General features: G+C 44.2%; 1 protein-coding gene across 8 annotated transcripts in view; it reads right to left on the bottom strand.

The window, feature by feature from the left end:
* SLF1 (SMC5/6 complex localization factor 1) overlaps positions 1–19,422 on the bottom strand; it is a 786,836-nt gene that overhangs the window by 736,295 nt on the left and 31,119 nt on the right. For all 8 annotated transcript variants that reach the window (XR_013607070.1, XM_078675388.1, XM_078675391.1 and 5 more), the window contains exons 3-4: positions 13,147–13,222; positions 9,114–9,345 (exon numbers count right to left, since the gene is read on the bottom strand). Coding sequence is in view for 7 of the 8 variants with exons in the window: in XM_078675388.1 (XP_078531514.1) it covers positions 9,114–9,345; positions 13,147–13,222 (308 nt within the window). In the remaining variant the exon portion in view is untranslated. The remainder of the gene's footprint in view (positions 1–9,113; positions 9,346–13,146; positions 13,223–19,422) is intronic.

The raw sequence follows: 19,422 nt of genomic DNA, 5'->3' as shown, positions 1-19,422 counted from the left end.
TCAGTGTCTGGCGGGAGCACCAACAAGCCTTGGCAAAGGCAAGCAACGCAGGAATCAAAGAAGGAACAACGTCGGGACCAACAAGGTCCAGGGGACTCACCAAAGCATGGGAGTCAGGGCAGGCCCGAGCCATTCAGGGGAGCCCAAAAGAAACAAGTGTGACCCTCTGGTGGACCCAGAGGCCGGAGGTACTGGAGTCGCAAGAGGACTTCAAGCAGATCACCAAAAGATGCAGGCCACGATGCGGTGTGGCTGAGGGTTCTGAACACTGGAGGCGCTCGAGGTTGAAGCCACTTGGAACCCAAAGATCTTCTTGGATAGAAGCCAACAAGCCTTTGCAACTGCAAGTTGGATGCAGTGCACAGGGGTTCGGTTACTGCAACCACCACGAGGGATACTGGCCTCAAACTTTGTGGGAGGGTAGGCCTCGGGAGCTGTGGAAGATTCAGGGGACTCTCCCAGGGAAGAGTCTGCACAGGGGGGAGGTTATCCTGATGCCCTTTGTCCACTTTCACACCAGTGCAGGAGCCAAAGGCACAGAGACACCAAATGTGCCCCTCATGCAGACTGAGTGGAGCTAGCAAGCGCACCCACCCCATCCCAATACACTAAATCCTGTCTGGGAGGTGGTCACATCTCCCTGTGACAGGATGCCTATTGTTCTGCCTTCCCCTGCTCGAGCTTGACTCAGCAGCAGGAGGGCAGAATCGAATCACTGGACGACAGCAACCATTTTGTGCTGTCCAGATCAAGAAGGCTGGTACCAGGAACACTGAGACCCTAACGGAAGGCTCTTCCAGTGCTTGGAATCGTACCTCCCACACCGTTTACGGTTTGGGGGGGGTATGATTCCAACATGTTTGATACCAAACATGATAGGAATCGTTGCAACCGTTTTTTCGAGATGGTCATCGCATACTGACGCAGTACCCCTTTATATAGTATATGGCTGCTTGACTGACAACCCGGGATAATGGACTCCGTAGACTGCAGGGGTGTCCTTCTCATGCAAGGGCACCCTCTCACTTAGAACCCTGCCTTTAGGATTGCAGAGGCCTGCTATAGGGTTGACTTACGGGTTTTAAGTGCAGTGACCCTAGATATAGGAAACCTATATCTTTAGTAAGTGGGAGACCTCTAGGGTACCTATGCCCTGGGTACCTTAGTACCATATACTAGGGACTTATAAGGGTACCCCAGTATCCAATCTGGGGGTACCTAATTACTGAACACAACATTTTAGGGAGAAAGCAGATAGACTGGGGTCTTGATTAGCAGGATCCTAGTCAACAACAGCTTAACATCAGGCAAAAAGTGGTAGTAACCATAGAAGCATAGAAGCAGATCCTACTTTCCTACACCAGTGCATGCTTAATTATTCCATTCATTGTTCTGCTCATATGAAGTAATGTTTCCAAGTAAATGCACAAACCAGTTATTCAGGTCGTACTTGGTCAATATATGATGACATTGTTTAACTTTGTTTTGGCCCACATAATTAACCAGGGCATCGGGTTTTCACGTGCTACCAAATAAAGAAATGATCTTCCAAAGATTTCTATCAATTAAATGGCTGAAACATTGTTTTTAAATACATCAACCTGCTAAGTTTTAACTTCTTATTAAGACCTGGGTATACTTTATTACTTGAACGCCAATGCACACTTTATGGCATTGGCTAATTTGTACAATTAACATATACCTAAAATTGTTTATACATTTTACAATCAGTCAGTCAGTCAGTCATAAAACTTTTATTCGGTTACCAATTTTTTGTATTTATTTATTTATTATTTATTTATTTGAACGTTTTATATAGCGCGAACAAGATCTTTGCAGATATCAGAGCGCTTTACAAAGAAGGGGTGCGAACAGGAGAGTGAGTAACAGGCCAATTAGGCTTAACGCAGTTGAGGTAACAGGTGGGGTAGGTACACGAGTTAGCATAGTCATACAGGTAAGTCAATAAGGCTAACAGTACTAATAGGTGGAGGCAAAGACAATCATGTAAATCGATAATACAGGTGATAAAGATAGCAAAGGGATCGAAAAAAGTAGTACAGTTCAGTGCATAGTCTTAAAGAGTCAGAGATAATAGTTCAAGTGTATTTAGCCATGAGGATAGCTTTTACTTCTTTCTTAAAAAGTCTGGTGGAGGAGATGAGCCTGATTTCGGGGGGGGGTGGGAGTGAGTTCCAGATCCTGGGTGCCATTCCTGAAAAGGAGCGTTTATAAGTTTTTTCCTTCCGGATTCTTCGAGGCTTCAGCAGAAGATTATTTGCGCTTCTAGTGTTTCTGGTGCCGCCAGAGATTGTCAATTTCTGAGTTAGGTAACCGGGTGAGCTCAGGTGTACCGCTTTGTGTGTCATGCAAGCGATTTTCAGATGCATTCTGCCTTCAAGAGGTAGCCAGTTCAGGGATTTCAAGTCAGGGGTAATGTGTGAGTTCTTTTTTGACCCAGTGATGAGTCTAGCCGCAGCGTTTAGAGAAGCTCTTAGAGGTGCGGTAGTAGTTAGGGGGAGTCCGCAGAGGGCGATGCTACCATATTCTATTCGAGGGATGACTAGTGATTGTACTGCAGTTCGGAAGTCTTTGGCTGGGAGGAAGGGTTTAAGTTTCCTCAAGGTATTGATTTGGAAGTTCGCTCCCTTAGTTTCCTTGCTGATATGTTGCTGCATGTTGAGATTGGAGTCAAGTGTTATGCCTAAAGATTTTGCTGAGTCCACGATAGTGGGTTGGACATTGAGTGCGGTTAGGTGTTTAAGCCAAGTTTGCGTGGTAGAGGTCTTCGCTGGAGGTGAGATCAGAAGGAACTCTGTTTTCAGAGCATTGAGTTTGAGATGATTATCAGCAAGCCAGGATTGGGTGCTTCTAATCGTTGAGTTCAGGAGCAAAATGTCTTTGGGGGATTGTAATTTGAGATAAAGTTGGGTGTCATCGGCGTACATGTGGAAGTGTACATTAGATGCTTGTAGCAAGGTTGTGAGAGGTTCCATGACTAGGTTGAACAGAGTTGGGGATAGTGAGGAACCTTGGGGGACGCCTAGCGATACAGGTATTGGCGAGGACAACAGGTTGTTGCTCTTGAATTTCTCCGATCTGTTGTGTAGAAAGGAAGTGAACCACTTGAGAACAGTTCCAGATATACCCATTCTTGTGTTTAATAGTTCGAGTAAGTTCTCATGTTTCACGGTGTCGAATGCTGAAGAGAGATCCAGAAGGATGAGGAGGCAGGTGTCGTTTTGATCTAGGATTTGAAGTGCATCGTCAATTATGTGAGTCATAGCAGATTCAGTACTGTGCCCTGCTCGGAAGCCTGATTGATGAGGGTTAAGGAGATCAAACTGATCAATGTGTTTAGTCAATTGCATTTGTGCGCATTTTTCCAGTAGTTTGGCGAGAGTGGGAATATTCGTAATGGGACGGTAATTGTTCAGATCAGAGGGGTCGGCTGTAGGTTTCTTTAGTATAGGTGTGACCTGTCCAATTTTGAGGGAGTCAGGTATGGTTCCTTGTTGAAGTGAGCTGTTGATAATTTTAGTCCAGAGTGGGAGAAGCAGAGGGGTAAAGTCTTTTACAGCGTTAGCAGGAAGGGGGTCCGTGAGGTGATTGGATGGTTTCAAGGTGCTGAGCAGTTTGCCAATTTCTTCTTCAGAGTAGGTGCTAAGGGATGACCATGTGGCATTGTTTTTTGGTTCAATGGGTGCTATGCAATGGGGCTTGGAGTAGAGGCTTGCGTCAATGAGGAGATTACTCTTTATGTTGTCAGTTTTTTGGATAAAGAATGCGGAGAAGTCTTCACAGGAAGGTGCTTCGCGCACAGTGCTGAGTGGTTGGGGTTGTTCCTTGGATTGTGCTCTGATAAGCTCAAACAGTTTTCTCGGGCGGTTTTTTGCTTGGTCGAGCTGGAGGCTGAAAAAAGCTGATTTTGAGCGTTTTATTTTCCTGAAGTAGGCGTTTCTCTTTTTCTTCAGAGTTTTAAGGTGTAGTGCAGAGGGAGCTGATCTCCAGGTGCGCTCTGCCATTCGCATGTCTCGTCTGTCCTCATTGAGACTCCCGTCGTACCAAGGATTGGAGGTGTTAGTGGGAGCTCTTTTTAGCTTCATTGGTGCAGCCTCGTTAATTATTGAGGTCATAGCGTTGAGATAGTGGTCAGTCAGGGATTGAACGTCTGTAGCTCCGGTAGGTGGAAGTAGGAGATTGCAGCTGTTAGGAGGCAAAGAGCTCGGGTTGAGTTTTTTCAGGTCTCTTTTCCAGACTTTGGGCAAGAAGGATTGAACCGGGTTAAATTTGACTTTTTCGTTGATGGAGAATGTGACAATATGATGATCTGACCAGTCACAGTGTTGTATGGACTCGAGTTGGATAGAGTCCTCTTTGGAGATGATAAGGTCCAGGATAGAGCCTTTCTCGTGGGTCGGGCTGTTGCATATTTGAGTGAGGTCAAGGGCATTGAGGACATTTTTGAGACTATTTACCACTGCGTCATTGCGATCGTTCCAGTGGAGGTTGAAGTCGCCGAGGTATATTTGGGTGAGCTGCCGTCCGGAATTGGTTGAGATCATATCCATGATTTGTTGGGAAAAGATGACGTTGTCCCTGGGTGGGTGGTAAATGCCGTGAAGAGAGCATATCGGTTTGCCCTCACTGATAATGTCGAGGCAGATGTATTCATAGGATGTTGGGGATGGTAGGGAGGTGGAGTTGACTTTCAGAACAGAGAGGTTGTTCCTGTAGATGCATGCGATTCCACCACCTATTTTGCCGGACCTGTCAAGTCTAATGATGTGGTAGTTGGGAGGAACCAGAATATCCATTATAGGTGTAGAAGATTCAGATAGCCAGGTTTCAGTCAAGATAATTAGGTCTAGGTCCAGTGTTAGGATGAGATCAGCGATGGCGGCTGAATGTTTCGAGGCAGATCTACAGTTGAGGAGAGTGCATTTGAGACGGGGTGTGTAGAGGGTGGTAGAGGGTTCTAGAGAGAGAGGGATTTTTCTAAGGTTATTAGGGATGGAGATTCTGCTGTTTAGTGTGGGGGGTCTAAGGGAATTTGAGTGTATCGTGGGAATGGTGAGGTGGGAGGTGGATGCGTGATTTTGGGGAGCTGGGTCGTAGGAGCGGAGGAGGGTGAGTGTGTCGAGATCCGAAAGAGGGTTGCAGGGGCGACGAGGGCGGTTTTTGCGGTTGCGAACAGGGATTGAAGTCCAGTGAGGGGAGCGTTGAGTGAGAGAGTCAACTGGAAGGGTTGGCATGTTGGGAGGGGAGGGGGAAGAGGAGGTGGGTGTGGGGTGTCTGGGGTGAGTGGATAGTAGCTCTTTGATGATGTGCGTGTCTTCTTTGACCTGGATGAGGGTGGCCATAATCTTGTCCAGCGTGGAGGTGGGAATGGAAATCCGGGGTGAGTGACTGACCGGGGAAGTAGCGTGTAGGTGGGGGAGTGAGCTGGTGTTGGTGCAGGTTTCTGTTGTGTCAGTATACGGATTGGTGTTAGGGGGGAGAGAGGGTTTAGGCGGGAGGGGTGTTGATGAGGTAGGGAGGAGGTTGGTGGTATGAGTGAGGGCATAGGTAGTAGACGGAGAGAGCAAGGTGGAGGATTGGTGTATGTTAGTGGTGGTGGGAGTGCAGGACGGGGGGTAATGGGGGCTGAGGATGGGGGGGAAATGGGATTGGAGATGGTCCTGTTGTGGGGCGGGGGAGTTAAGTTAAGAAAGGAGGTGTGTTCTGCGCAGTTAGTTAGAGGGCAGTAGGGACTGAGAATGGGTGGGGATACAGGGTGGAATAGGACATTGGGCGTGTCGTTCAGGTGCTGAACTAGGTTAGATGTGTTGTAGGTGGGGGCTGTGATGTCGTGGGTGCGAGGGTTGGTAGTGGTATGCGTGGAAGTGAGAGGGTTGGTATGGGGGATGGGAGTGCCTATGGTGTTTGAGGGGGAGAGATCTGCGTCTGTGTTTGAAGAGTGTGGGGTAGGGGGGCGAATGGTGTGTGAGGGGGAGAGATCTGTGTCTGTGCTCGAGGAGTGTGTGGAAGCTACCTGGGGCTGGACTAGGATAGAGGGGTTGTGGGTGAGAGCTGAGGAGTCAGGGGTGAAGGGTCTGTCTCTGGATGAAGAGTGTGTGGTGTCTACCTGATGCTGCCTTATGTTAGAATTGTTGTGGGTGGGAGCTGTGAAGTCAGGGGTGGTAGGACTCGAGGTGATATGGGCGAGGGTCCGCGTCTTTGAGAGGTGTTCTTTGAAAGTGGGGAACAGGTTGTCTAATAGTTCCAGGTTCCTGTCTGTGGATTGAATTAGGACAATCCCGTTGTTGTAGCTAGTAATGGTGGCTCTGCCTGGGAAGAGTTGGGATGGTGTGATGTAGAGTGTTAGCCCATGCGTGGATTTCCTGGTGGTGGAGACAGTGAGTAGGGTGCAGAACGCTTTTCTCCATTGAGCTCTGCGTATGGTGTGGAAGATGAAATCGGTGTTCATGGAACCATTGACCGGGGAGAAGTAAGTGTCAGCAAAGGGGGTTTCAGGGTGGGACCTCAGGAAGTTGCGTTTAAAGCGTTTAACTGCTTTTTTGGAGAGAACGGGTGGGTAGTTGATTTTATATGTGTGCTTACCGACGGGATCCATGTTGGGATGTCGGTATGGGTAGGTGCGGGAGGGTGAGGACTAGTGAAGTACAGGAATAAGAAAACAAGTGCAGATGCAAACAGTGGGTTACCTGGATCAACAGTGACACTAGTGATCCACTAAGATATATGAGGTAGCGATCGGTGTGTTACATGAGGAAAGGTGAAATGTGCAGGTTACAAAAGTGTACACAGTACCAGTAGAAGTATAATACTGTTGTTGTACTGGACCAAACTATACCATAAAAAGTGCATAAAACAGTAAATAAAATATAACACAGATTTAAAATCAACAACAGAAAATGAATAGTCCATTAAAAAAATGTTGTTTAAAATAACCAATTAATACTTAAAGTTACATGCGTTATGGAAATTCATTAACATGCTACAGATAACTCGAGAGGAGAACAAATAAAAAAAATTCAGTGATCAGAAATTACAGCGATATTCGATACATGATTTTAAAAAGCTAGCCACACACTTTGCTATGTATTCAGTTTCCAAGTATTGTAACACCAAAAATGCAGGGCGGCAGGATCTCAGACCCATTTTGCGCAGCAGTGGAATTATCCAGCGTTTGCGAGGGAAATCATAGTATTTGCAAACCAGCACTACGTGAAGTGTCAACTGGGGAGATAAACCATCACATGGACACTTCATGATATTTGGTGACCAGTCCTGCTGTCTTGGAAATGAGACTAGACAGAAAAAAGAATTAAATCTGAACATTGTTAAAAGATATTTTTCATAAGAACTAAAATGAAAAGTTAAATAAGTTTGGATGCCTGGTGCGTTTTGTATAGTTATAATGTGAACATTCATGGGTTTGTGCAATTCTTGGGATAGGCGCAGTGCCCTTAAATGAGTTAGACATAGTTTTTTCAGGTCTTTCCTTGAAATGTCCATGAGAGTAGAAGGTTCCATAAAGTAAGAAATACAGTCCAAGTCTTTGAAGAAATTTCTCACATAGGTAAGCCAAGGAATTTTTGACCAGTTTGCCAGGCCCAGACAGTCCATTACAAGGGAACGGGTCAAGTGGAACTGCGGCTTCCTCCAAATTCGGTGCCACAAGAGAATGGGTTGGCATTTGATGTTGTCGGTTAGATAGTCCATACCCAACTCAATGTGGCAACCGAAGGTTGGTGTGCTTTGTGGTACTGCCATTTTACAATCATAAAGCTATTGAGATGTAATCAATCGACTTCCAAACCCCTTAGTAACTCAAATATCTAAGACATTCAATAAAAGGAACACATATTATGCAGGAGACACACAGACACTTAGGGGCACATGTATCAACATCCGTGTTTGCGATTCTCAAATAGCAATTTTTTGAGATTCGCTATTTGAGAATTGTAAAATGGGTTGTATGTAGAAAATTGCAATTTTTTAGCGATTTCTTAATATTCCTTAATTTAGATTAGCAAATTGGGAACCGTAATTAAGGAATACTTTCCCATTCATTTCTATGGGCCTGGAGGCCCATAGGAATGAATGGGAAGTTATTCTCAATTTGCGAATCGCAAATTGAGAATAATTTCAAGGGTGCAAGGGTGTCATAAGGACACCCTGATGCACCCCTCAAAATTTACATGTGTGTGCATATGGCGCACATACATGCCCAAAGGGCATGTTTGTGCGCCACATGGCACCGTCACAAAAAGTGCATTTGTGAAAGAAATCGCAAATTACCACCAACTTCAAGTTGGTGGTAATTTGCGATTTCTTAATTAGAAATCGCACAACTTGGGTGCTTCATACATAGCATTTAAGGAATCGCAATTTGCGATTCCTTAAATGTTGACGCAAAATGAAGGAATCGCAAATTTTGCGATTCCTTCATTTTGCGATGCGATTTCAATAATACATCGCATTTTCCGATTTTGTCGCAAACGCTGCTTTTTTGCGAATCACAGCGTTTGCGACAAAAAAAGGATGATACATATGCCCCCCTAATCCCTTCACCCTCCTACTCATGTCCCTTATTGCTATATTATTATAGTGAGTGACAGATGTGCTTCTTGTGCACAAGGAGCATCTATAGCAGATGTACCATATACAATTACGTAGTGCTTTCAAACAATGATAACAAAGAAGAAAATATACAGCACACCCTATAATCTATCAAACAATTGAAGACAAGATTTTCACCAAGGTTATAGTCCGAAAGAAAAATTATTCATCAATCATGTAACATGAGAATAGACTGTCACAATTCTCATATTCTTTTCCGAAGACAGAGTCCACTTCAATCAGTACCTTCAAATGCGTAAAATTCCTTTATTTTTATTTTTTTGTTGATATCTCCCAAAGCAAACAAACAAATAGCACCCAAATATATAGAATAGTAATGTACAAATTTTCACACGCTTACTGTTCCACACTGAATACTCATTGATTGTGCGGTTCCATTCCTTTTCAAAGGAACACTACTACTAACCCTTGTTTTTGAATAGTGCTTTCAAACAACTACATTTTCAGAAACCTTCCAGTCTTACCTTTGAAACGCATCTCTTCGTTTATCGCTTTCTTTGATGAGGAGCACAACTTTCCATCCGTGGAATGCACCAAGTGAGCCAGCAAGGCTTAGCTTTTCACGCCATCTTTTGGGTGCAGATTTCACCTGGGAGTCTTTTTCAAATGTACAGCCCCATTCATATGCTGCTTCGTCAAGCCATCTGCCACTTTTTACACTATCAATTACATATTCCTTAGTGAGTACCCATTTTCCTACAAAACAAAAATTGGGAGTTAAATATACTGAAAGAAAGTAATGTCAATACAATTTGAAACAAACGAGAAGACACGGCGTTTCCCTGTTTTTCTCTATTTTTAGGAGAAGTCCTCTCAACTTTGGAAGAAGTTTAGGAACACACTGAAAATTCTAAAGTGTGCAACACGTGGAAAATGGGACTATATAATGGATATGGGGCATTGATGGAGAAGGCAACACCAACTGTACGACCCTGGCCTGGGATTCTTCGGAGTGACTTTTGGCACTGCTGAAAAGACGACTTTTCTTCTGAAGATTCAGTACATGCAGCTGAGAACGATCACATAAAAACGAAATGATTTCACCATAAGGGACCGTAACTGCCCCTTGTGAGTTGGAATTAAACTGTAACACCTCTGCCTCCAGAGGCATGCAGATTTCAACCACTTTTTGCCGAATCCAGATTTAGTGCAAGAAGCCTGTAGTGCTTGGTTATCTAGTGAATAAATTGTTCCTTTTTCCTCGTCTTACTCGCTAAGCAATTTTGTACAATTATTTTAGACAGTTTTCTCGAGGAGACGTGACGAAAGCATCATCTCACTCCTTACTCCATGAAGATGAGGAATTATGTTTGGTACTACGAAAAAAGAATGGACAGAGATGAAAATACAGCACCTTGTCTCTGTGCTTATATATGAGAGCGTAAAAGACTATCTAGATCCTAGATGAAGTAAAAGAACAATGACATGAGGTCACTGTTAGTTACAAGACGAAACAGTCTGTGTGTGTAATAAAATGGTCATTGTAAATACTGCATTTGTATCATGCAAGCCAGCCTATGTACTAATACGTCAGTTCATAGAATACTAAATCGTAGTGGGTCACAATTCGCCCTACCTCATAAATATTAATTGTGACCCCCTATGATTGGCTACAGTCACAGGCATGATGGCCTGCCGGGGTCAGCAGACCACATCTGTGCCTACTTTTCAGTTACGTTTCTTTGTTTTAATACAACCAGTTTTTCTAAAAGCAAAACGTGATGTGTTAAAAAAGAAAACGTTTTAAAAAAAATTTAGGAGCAGGGAGGAGTGATCCCACGGACCACTGCCTGTGCCTGAAGAAATGTTTTCGTCAACATTCGTCAACATTCACAAACCCTTCCTGTTGCGAATGTTTGCGAATAGGTTACTACCTTCTTTGAGGCAGTGGTAAAATATTCATGTTTTGCAACGAGATTTAAGTCGCTAAACAATATATAACCTAAGAGATCGGTATTTTGAAGGTACACCCTTAACTCGCCCCTTTCATATACCGATTCCTTATGGTTTACTAAACTCACTGAACTATTCGGAAAACCTTTTCGGATGGTTAAATAGGCTTAGTACATTCAAAAAGGTTTTTAGCGCTTGCAACCCATCAGATTTACGGAATCAGAGGGTCTGCGAATGCAAAAACCCTTCCTAAATGAGGTCCAAATTCTTAATCGTACTCTTACTTTGTTCATGTTTCTGCTGCTAGTCTTGATTATTGAATTAATCATATAGAAGTATTTATTCATGCAACTGAAGCCAGATTCCGATAGGGATATCTTGAAAGTTGATAAAAAAGGCCATTACTTTATCTGCAGAAATTTGAGAATCTGTATTTCGTGCCTCAAAATCTTATCCTTTCTAGCTCTCCATTTTGTTTTACCTTGATAGACAATGGCTACAACAAAAATATCGAGGGTGTGGATATTTTTTAGGTAAGTGTCTGTGGGTTGAGCATGACATGAAGTAAAGACTGGTTGTTATAATGGAAATTATTGGCACTGATGTCATCTTAGAGTTAGGTACAGACTTCTTTTTTAGTGATCGTGCAACTGAAGGTTAGGACAGACAAGAACAATATGGATGTGGATCCTGTGATTATTAGAGTAAAAGTAAAGGGTTTTGGAAAGTTTGGGTATGAAACCAACAAAAGACCAGAACATGAAGCAAGATCTATGACTTCATCTAGCAGCCACCTCTTATAGCAGGTAGTTAGATTTATTTAAGAACACTTCCATTCAAACATTCCAGTGCTTTGACAAACTATGTAGCAGTAGCTTTATAAAGCACAGTACACCACTGTACAGAAACTTCACTCATCTCAACCACAGTCGACCATCACATGATCCTTGACAGAGGAGCCACAGCTATCCTCATTCTCCTGGACCTCTCTGCAGCCTCTTAAATGGTCTCATACCCATCCTCACCAAATGCTTGTACGAGATTTGCATCGAAGGACCCACTCTCCACTGGATTTTGCTCCTTGTTAACGGATAGAACACCAGCAGTCAGCCTGGTATCATAATCCTTGTAAGCCCGTAGAGTCATATGTGGGTCCTCAAGGTTCATTGCTCAGCCTCAACCTCTTCAACGCATACATGATCCCTCTGGGCAACCTAATCCATGCACAAAATACCAACAATCTCTCTTACACCGATGACACACAACTGATAGTCTCTCTTTTGGACAAGACCCCCAACATAAGGAACAAGTTCAGCGTCTGCATGAATAAAGTGGCAAACTGGATGAAAGCCAACTGACTCAAGATAAACACTAACAAGACAGAGACCCTTGTCAGGAACACCTCACCATGAGACTCCAATTGGTGTCCAGCCAAACTCAGACCCACACCCAGAACTTTAAAATGATCTACATCAAATTGGACGAACTGCACAAGTCAACGCCACCACTGCATCCTGGTTCCACACCCTGAAGATGCTAAGGAAGATCTTCAAATGGCTCCCAAGCAACATTACAAAAACTGTCACTCACGCCCCAGTCACCAGCAAGTTGGACTACAGGAACAACAAGCAACTCATCTAATGACTACAAACCATCCAGAACTCGGCGGCCAGACTCATCCTCACCTCCCACAGAGAACTCACATCACACCACACCTCAAGGTGGCTGGCTCCCGACACACAAATGTGCTCATTTTACACTCCTCACACACTCATTCACGGCACTACACAACTTAGGCCCCATCTACCTGAACAGTTGCAACTCCTTTCACCAACCACCCAGTCACCTCCACTTTGCGGGACTCCTACTTCCACACATCCAAAGCATTCATAAAACAAGAACAGGAGATTGGGCATTTTCTCACAATGCTTCTAAAACATAGCATGACATCCCACTCCACATCGAATCCTTCTCCTCTCTTCTTGAATTCCGCAACAAGCATGGCTAGGGACAGTCACCTGCTCTACACCAGGTAACCCGTTGTGGGTGCTAGTGGGCTTTACAAATAAACCTAACATAGCATATAAACCCATTAAATATAAACAGACAAGTTGAAAGAACCCATTCATCATTCATGACAAACATCACCTAACAATCGTGGTTATTATCAAGCACTGAAAACACAAGCCTGAACATGTGAAAGCTAGAAATGGTTAGGTTAACATGATGTTGCTGTGTATTCAATCTATTCCTCTACTTAACATTAGCTGCAACTTCCTCAGGTAACACATGCTCATGCACCGATGGAAGCCAGAGATGAGGTTGCAATCAAATCTCACACAGGTAGAACTTATCACCTCGTTAAAAAACACATTCTTTGTCATTCTTTGACAAAGTATCTTTTCCTATTAGTACATTTTCTTTCATTCAATTGAAGTGAATAAAGAAAATGGTTGTGTTCCCAGTACACATGCAGCAATGAATGTATGTGGTTATTAGTACCAAACATTTTTTAAACATGGATACCAGCGTTGGCTACTTAGTTGCCATTACAATACAAAAATTCAAATGAATCCAAATTTACATATTTAGCACTGGGCCTACCTGCTGCACAAGCTGCTAACCATTTCTCACTTTTACAAACTTTCTTTGCGATGAGATGCGTGCAATCAGCATATTTCTGAGAAAAGTAAGATCCAATTATTAGAAAAATGAGAGAGTTGACATTCAAAAATACTGCATTACTGCATAGTTTACAATAAATCACAACCCATTTATTTGATCCTTCCTGCTCTGCGGCCACTTGACAAGCAACACAAGAGGCATGCGTCCTTTTTATACTTTTCAGAATAACGTTTCCATGTCACAAAGTATTTTGTTTACATTTATTTATTTATTTAAACAGCTGTATATAGCGCTGGCTAGGATTAACACAGCTCAGTGTAAAAAACCAAATTGTGCTGATGTTTGCAATAGACTTCATATGGGTGTTTTTGAAAACATGTTTTTATTGTTGCATCAGCAGACATATAAAAAACAGAAAGATTCATCTGCTGACGTGGCGTCAACATTCAGCCGCCGTCAGCAAGTCACGCAACTTTTAGTTTTTTTGGAACAGAACCTGGTCAATACGGCATTTCATCCACTGTACATCACATATCGTTCAAGTAAGTATTCAGGGTAGGACACAAAAACCATACTCCGGTTAGGGGACGGAGATGAACAATGGGTATGTAGGTCCCAGCTATAAGGGACGTCAGGTCGGGGTCCAAGCATTTCACACAGTGGCGACGCCAGGTAACTAGGGGGACAGAACTGTGGGGGGGAGCATGTAGGCGGTAGCAGGAGTACAACTTGAGGAGGAGATGTCAGGCAGCGGGTAGCGGTCCGCAATAGTCAGTCGCAGTGGGGTGGAGCGGTCAGGAGGCGGAACCGGTCCAAACGTGGGGGTAGTGGGGTGGCCAGCATGGGGGGGGGGACTGTGAGTCGATGGGGGTATGGTATACCGGGCTCGGCACAGGTAAAGCGAGTGACCGCAGCAGCCAATAATTATGGGTGTACTCAGGTGGGCGGGGGGGGGGCGGTGCGGGCGTGGGCGGGACATCAGCGCGTGTGGCCTGCCGGAAGCTATGTAGGAGCATGGCCCATTCCATAGAGATGGGGTGTTTGCGTGTTCCCTTGGCTTCCTCTTCTCGAATGGCGTTCTCTTCGGCTGCCGCCCATTTACAAACCGCCCCTGTCCATGCCGCTATGGGGGGACCCTCCGGAGCTCGCCAGTGCATAGCTATACATCTGTTCGCCAGGAGCAGTGCCAGGGACACAAAGCGCTTGTGCGTAGGGGCCCGTTTATAGACTTCATATGGGTGTTGCCCAGTTTTAACTAAATACTGTATACATTTGAAAAATACAGAACACCGGATCTGGCTCCAATTTGGATCATTAGATTTTCATGTTTTGATAATGAATGACCTTGTACTAGTACTTTTTTAATTTACAAAATAAAGTTTCTCTGTACTTTTTTTTGTTTACAAAAATATATTTTCAAATATTAACATTTTGAAAAATATATAATACATATTTATAAAATAAAAATTATTGGAAAGATTTTTCCTGACCTATTAATTTTAGTTCAAATTTATATCGTTTTTCTTTATTTGTATAAACGTTTACAAGTTTTTACCTTCATTACATAATGCAACCATGACGATGCAATTCACTTTATTAAATGCAAAGAAAAATAAACCTAGTGGTGCGACAAAGATGGCGAGCGATAGAGCATCTTTTCCCCCCCTTCACCTGGCAGATAACCTGAAAATACACGTCCCTTGAGCACAAACATGCAATGGTAAATGATCCACCACAGGCAGGACCCCTGTGCTGTTCAGATGCCGCCAATTGCTGACAGATTTTGAGCAGAGAAGCAGTTTGTGGCCCATATGAGGACCGAAAATGATGGCCCCTTGTCTGAAATATGTGGGAGCAGATAGCAGACAGTCTTGAGGTCTGCAGCAGCCCTACCAGACTCAAACTGAGGGGGGCAGGACTGTGATACCTATGGAGGACCTCCACTCCGATCAGAGGCTGTGGGGAGCAAGAGGACCTGGCAGGATGCGAAAACAGGCCTTTACACCAGCAGAGAGCTCACTTGGACTCCAGCCACTGACCCAAACTGCGAACGTCTGACACTACAAGGATTGACCCATGAGTGAGGACCTAAGAAGCATTTTGACAAAGGGGGGAATGTGCACCGCCAGAATCACAATGTCACCTCCGACTCAGATGAGCGAAATGGGCACAAATAGGAAGTTAGTCAGCGACCAATCCATAAGGGTGATATGAGAAGGCAAAAGAGAGACCACTGGCACTTCATGCTTTCCTTCTGGGGATAATGAGTCCCAGCAACATAGCTCTCCAGCCACACACAGAGACTAGACGGGAACTTGAAGGAAGCCAGGCAGCACAGAATCAGTACTTGAAACCAGACATTGCTCCCCAGATACCACTTTAATTGCACAATGGATCCAAAAAGTAAGGAGAAATCGAGTAATGCTGATGCTGCGGTCCAAACAGTCCACCCACTTTAGTGCCAACTTCTTAAGTTACATAACCGACATGAAGTACAGGAAAGATAGGCAGAGCATAGCAGGCCCAGACCAAACCTGCTAGCGTACAGCCCTAAAATAGTCAAGTGATAGCGGACTATCTAGCTGTGCCCAGGAATCCGTTGTGAAGATTCCAAGGCAGAAACATGGGCAAAAAAGAGGGCACAATAAAAGACCTGTTGGTGAAGGCCTCCTGCTGAGGCACTGACAATGGAAAAGAGCACTGCAGAGCTACCAAGGTGATTCAGAACACGACACAGATATGAAAGCAACTGCCACCAAGCAAGTTAAGGAGGACCTCTTTAAAAGTTTCAGAAAGGATTTCAGTTTATTTAAATATGAGCTAAGAACCGTAGCGCAGCCATTCAGACAAGGCTGGGGATCTTGAGATTAGAGTCTTTTAACAGAAGAAACTACAGATAACAGATCAGACGAGCAAGAGATTCTGAAACAATACCTGTTGAACTTGCAGGAAAAGATTAGCATTGTGCAAAAAAAGCAAGAACATATAAAAAACAGAAGCATTTGCAATGCTATAGGTCTCGCATTTAAGCGAGACCTATTGCATTGCAAATGGTAGGCATCGCGGACAATGGGAGGGAGGCCGGGGAGAAGGCATGACAACGGGAGGGCGGGGAAAAAAAGAAGGCACAAAAGCTTGTTGTGCCTGCAGTATAAGAACCTCATTAAAGAAAATAGTGCTCACAGTCTAAATAACACGTACCGTGTAACAACCAAAGTAATGGGGCCAATCGACATGGGAGCTGACAAATGTAGAGGAGGTAATAAGGAGGGACAAACAAGCCTATTGAATAAAATCAGAAGCCAGCATTTAGGACGGACAATGACACAAGCCAATGGCAAATACGTGCGGATAGTGGGTTGGACTTCTATTTCCTACTCCTCTATAATAAGTCTCGCAGAGCAGCGCATGTACGATAGCTCTAGGCTCGACCTAAAAATAAAGAAAAGGCAGTGTAAGGATAAGGGTGGCCCGCAAGAGAAGAGAGCAGCAACAATGAGGTGTATGTAAAAGATTTGTTTTGCATTTCGCCTCTGGTCTGAAGACCAAACAAACCTATATTGATTCCAAATAAAAAAAAAAGATTATGGAACCCGCAAAGAAAAAGATGTGACAATGTCTTTAAGGACCATAAGATAATGTAGTTCCATTACCTCCTGGCAATATCAAACAAATATGCAGATAGTTCAACACAATTACTGACTTTCTAAAGGCCCATTAGAAGCTGGGGGCACCCATTCAGGATAGTGTTTGACAGGCAAGAGCAGCCGTACCAAACCAAATCAGTGGCAGAAGCAGAGTCTATCCTGCAGATGCCAGAAGATTTCACTGCACCAAATAGAAAAGAAGCAAAAACATCTACGGTAATCTCTCCACATCTGGAAAGAGACAAATTTAGATTGGTGACACAACATCCTCGAAGATTAAGACCCTTGCAAGCATACCTTTTTTCAAAAGAATAAAAAAAAAAATCAAATTAGGGAGTCGCTCTCCCAGGCCTTCCAATGCCATGCAAGTCGCAAAGAGATGCAGAGAGCAGCCGACTGTTGGAACCCATCATGAATCAAGAGAGGTGGAGAGCTTGGACTGACAGCAATGCCAGTATAGGGCAAGTGGGGGATGGAGTGAAAGACTGGAGTGGTTTGCACCTGCATTAGTGTTTGTACGGATCAAGGCATGTCCCGTAAGAGCCAGAGTAATCGATGGACAGGAGACATGTTAGTTCACAGTTACGTGGTTGTCTATGGTGTTCAGGGGATTAATAGGGAGAAAGAGAAGGGAGGGATACCAGCAGCACTCTTTGAAAGGCTTATGACAATGTCAACACAACTTTAAGGGCTCCTTGAGGGTAAAATGATTAGCTTAAAGATGCAAGCTCTAAACTCCCTATAGAAACACTTTGCTATTCTAAACCCGATGTATGCCACAAAATGTGGACATATATGTATTATTATTATTATTATTAAACTTATATAGCGCACAGCTACCCTGAGGCATCCCGGCGCTTTGAACAGTGCATCAACCGTGAAACCATAAGATGGTTGGATCACCTCATGCAGGAAACAGATGTGTTTTCAGGCCCCTTCGAAAGCGCAAGATGCAGGTCTCAGCACGAAGTTTTAGGGGCAGAGAGTTCCAGAGCGTTGCTGTATGCACGGAGAAACGTCTCCCACCCGTACGCGATCTTTTTACTCTCGGGACATGGAGCAAGCATTTCTGATCGGACCTCAGCGCTCTGGTCGCTTTATAAGGCACTGCCAAATTCTTCAGGATAGATGGTCCGTTACCCTGAAGAATTTTGTGTGCGATGCAGAGTGCCTTAAACCTCACTCTCTCCCGCACCGGTAACCAGTGCAGAGCCTTAAGGGCGGGTCTAGCCGATTCTGTTCTGGGGATGCCCATGAGTAGTCTAGCCGCCGCGTTTTGCACCTGCTGAAGTTTGTTAAAAGTGGATTCAGGGGCGCCCAGAAAAAGACCATTACTGTAGTCAAGGCGAGATGTTATCAAACCCTGAATCAACAACTTCTTCGATGGAAAAGGTAGGAGCGGGAAGATTTTACGAGCGGCCCGCAGCAGGGCAAAACATACTCCCGCAGTTCTTTTAGCGTGAGTTTTAAAGGAGAGATCTTGCTCCAGCCAGACTCCCAGGCTCTTAATCTCCTCTTTCATGATGGGGAAATCACCCATACAACTTGGCCAGCATGTTAAAGGCAATGGGGGAGCTTTGTTTCCAAGCAGCATAATCTCTGTTTTAGAGCCGTTCAGCTTCAGAGCTGAGCTGCTCATCCAGGTGTAGACGTCCACCAGGCATGAGTGCAACAAGTCAGGGTTCTCCACCAGTTGAGGAAGGGCGACCACCAGCTGAGTATCATCAGCGTAGCTGATGATCTTGATGTTATAAGGGGCCACCACATCCTCCAGGGGGGCCATGTAGACATTAAATAATGTCGGGCTCAAGGACGAGCCCTGCGGCACCCCCCACTGTATTACAAGAGGCCAATCTTCTCAAAATGAACTGGAATAGACTGAAGTCGAGACTGTTGCCCTAGAAGTATTTTGGCTCTGGAACTCACAAAACAGTAATAGTAGCAGTTCTACTGAGTTGAGATTTCCAGGGGAGGTGGTCTGGCTTTGGGACGCATGGGCATGGTAGAATACTTTCTCGGTCATCTCTTTTTATGGTCATACACATGTCAAGGACCCTATATCAAGGAGTTAATAGAAAAACTCTTTCAGGTAACACATGAAGACATTATTGTTGGTGGTGATTTAAACATAGTCGTGGGTGAAAATGAGGACCTATCAGCACAATAAATAGGACAAACAGGTGAAATCTAGGCTGACGCTACAGCGCGATTACAGCAACTAAGCATTGTGGATATTTGGTACAAGGAGCACTCCTCAGACATACACTTTACACATTACTCACAAGATTGTAAGACATATGCGCAATTAAGTCACTTCCTTGTGACAAGCTTGATGTCCCAGAAAGTAATGTCAACATACATAGGTCTCTAATATCCATTATCCTGAGACAACCCTACAGTCTTCAAGCAGGAGATGGAAATTGAAAGATGCATTGCTATACAATACGGAGGTACGTAAATCAGGTAGCAAATGCATTACAAAGTTCCTTGCAGATAACAATGAGGCTTTAGTAGGCTGAGTGGGATTTTCTAAAAGCTCTAGTGCAAGGCCAGCGTCTGCTGCGTGTTGTGTGGCTTAATATAGAGAGAAAACAGAAACATACTCAAT

Source organism: Lissotriton helveticus, chromosome 2_1, assembly GCF_964261635.1.
Source record: "Lissotriton helveticus chromosome 2_1, aLisHel1.1, whole genome shotgun sequence".
NCBI lineage: Eukaryota > Metazoa > Chordata > Amphibia > Caudata > Salamandridae > Lissotriton > Lissotriton helveticus.
The sequence above is the reverse complement of the archived record's forward strand: the minus strand, read 5'-3'. Positions and strand labels throughout refer to the sequence as shown.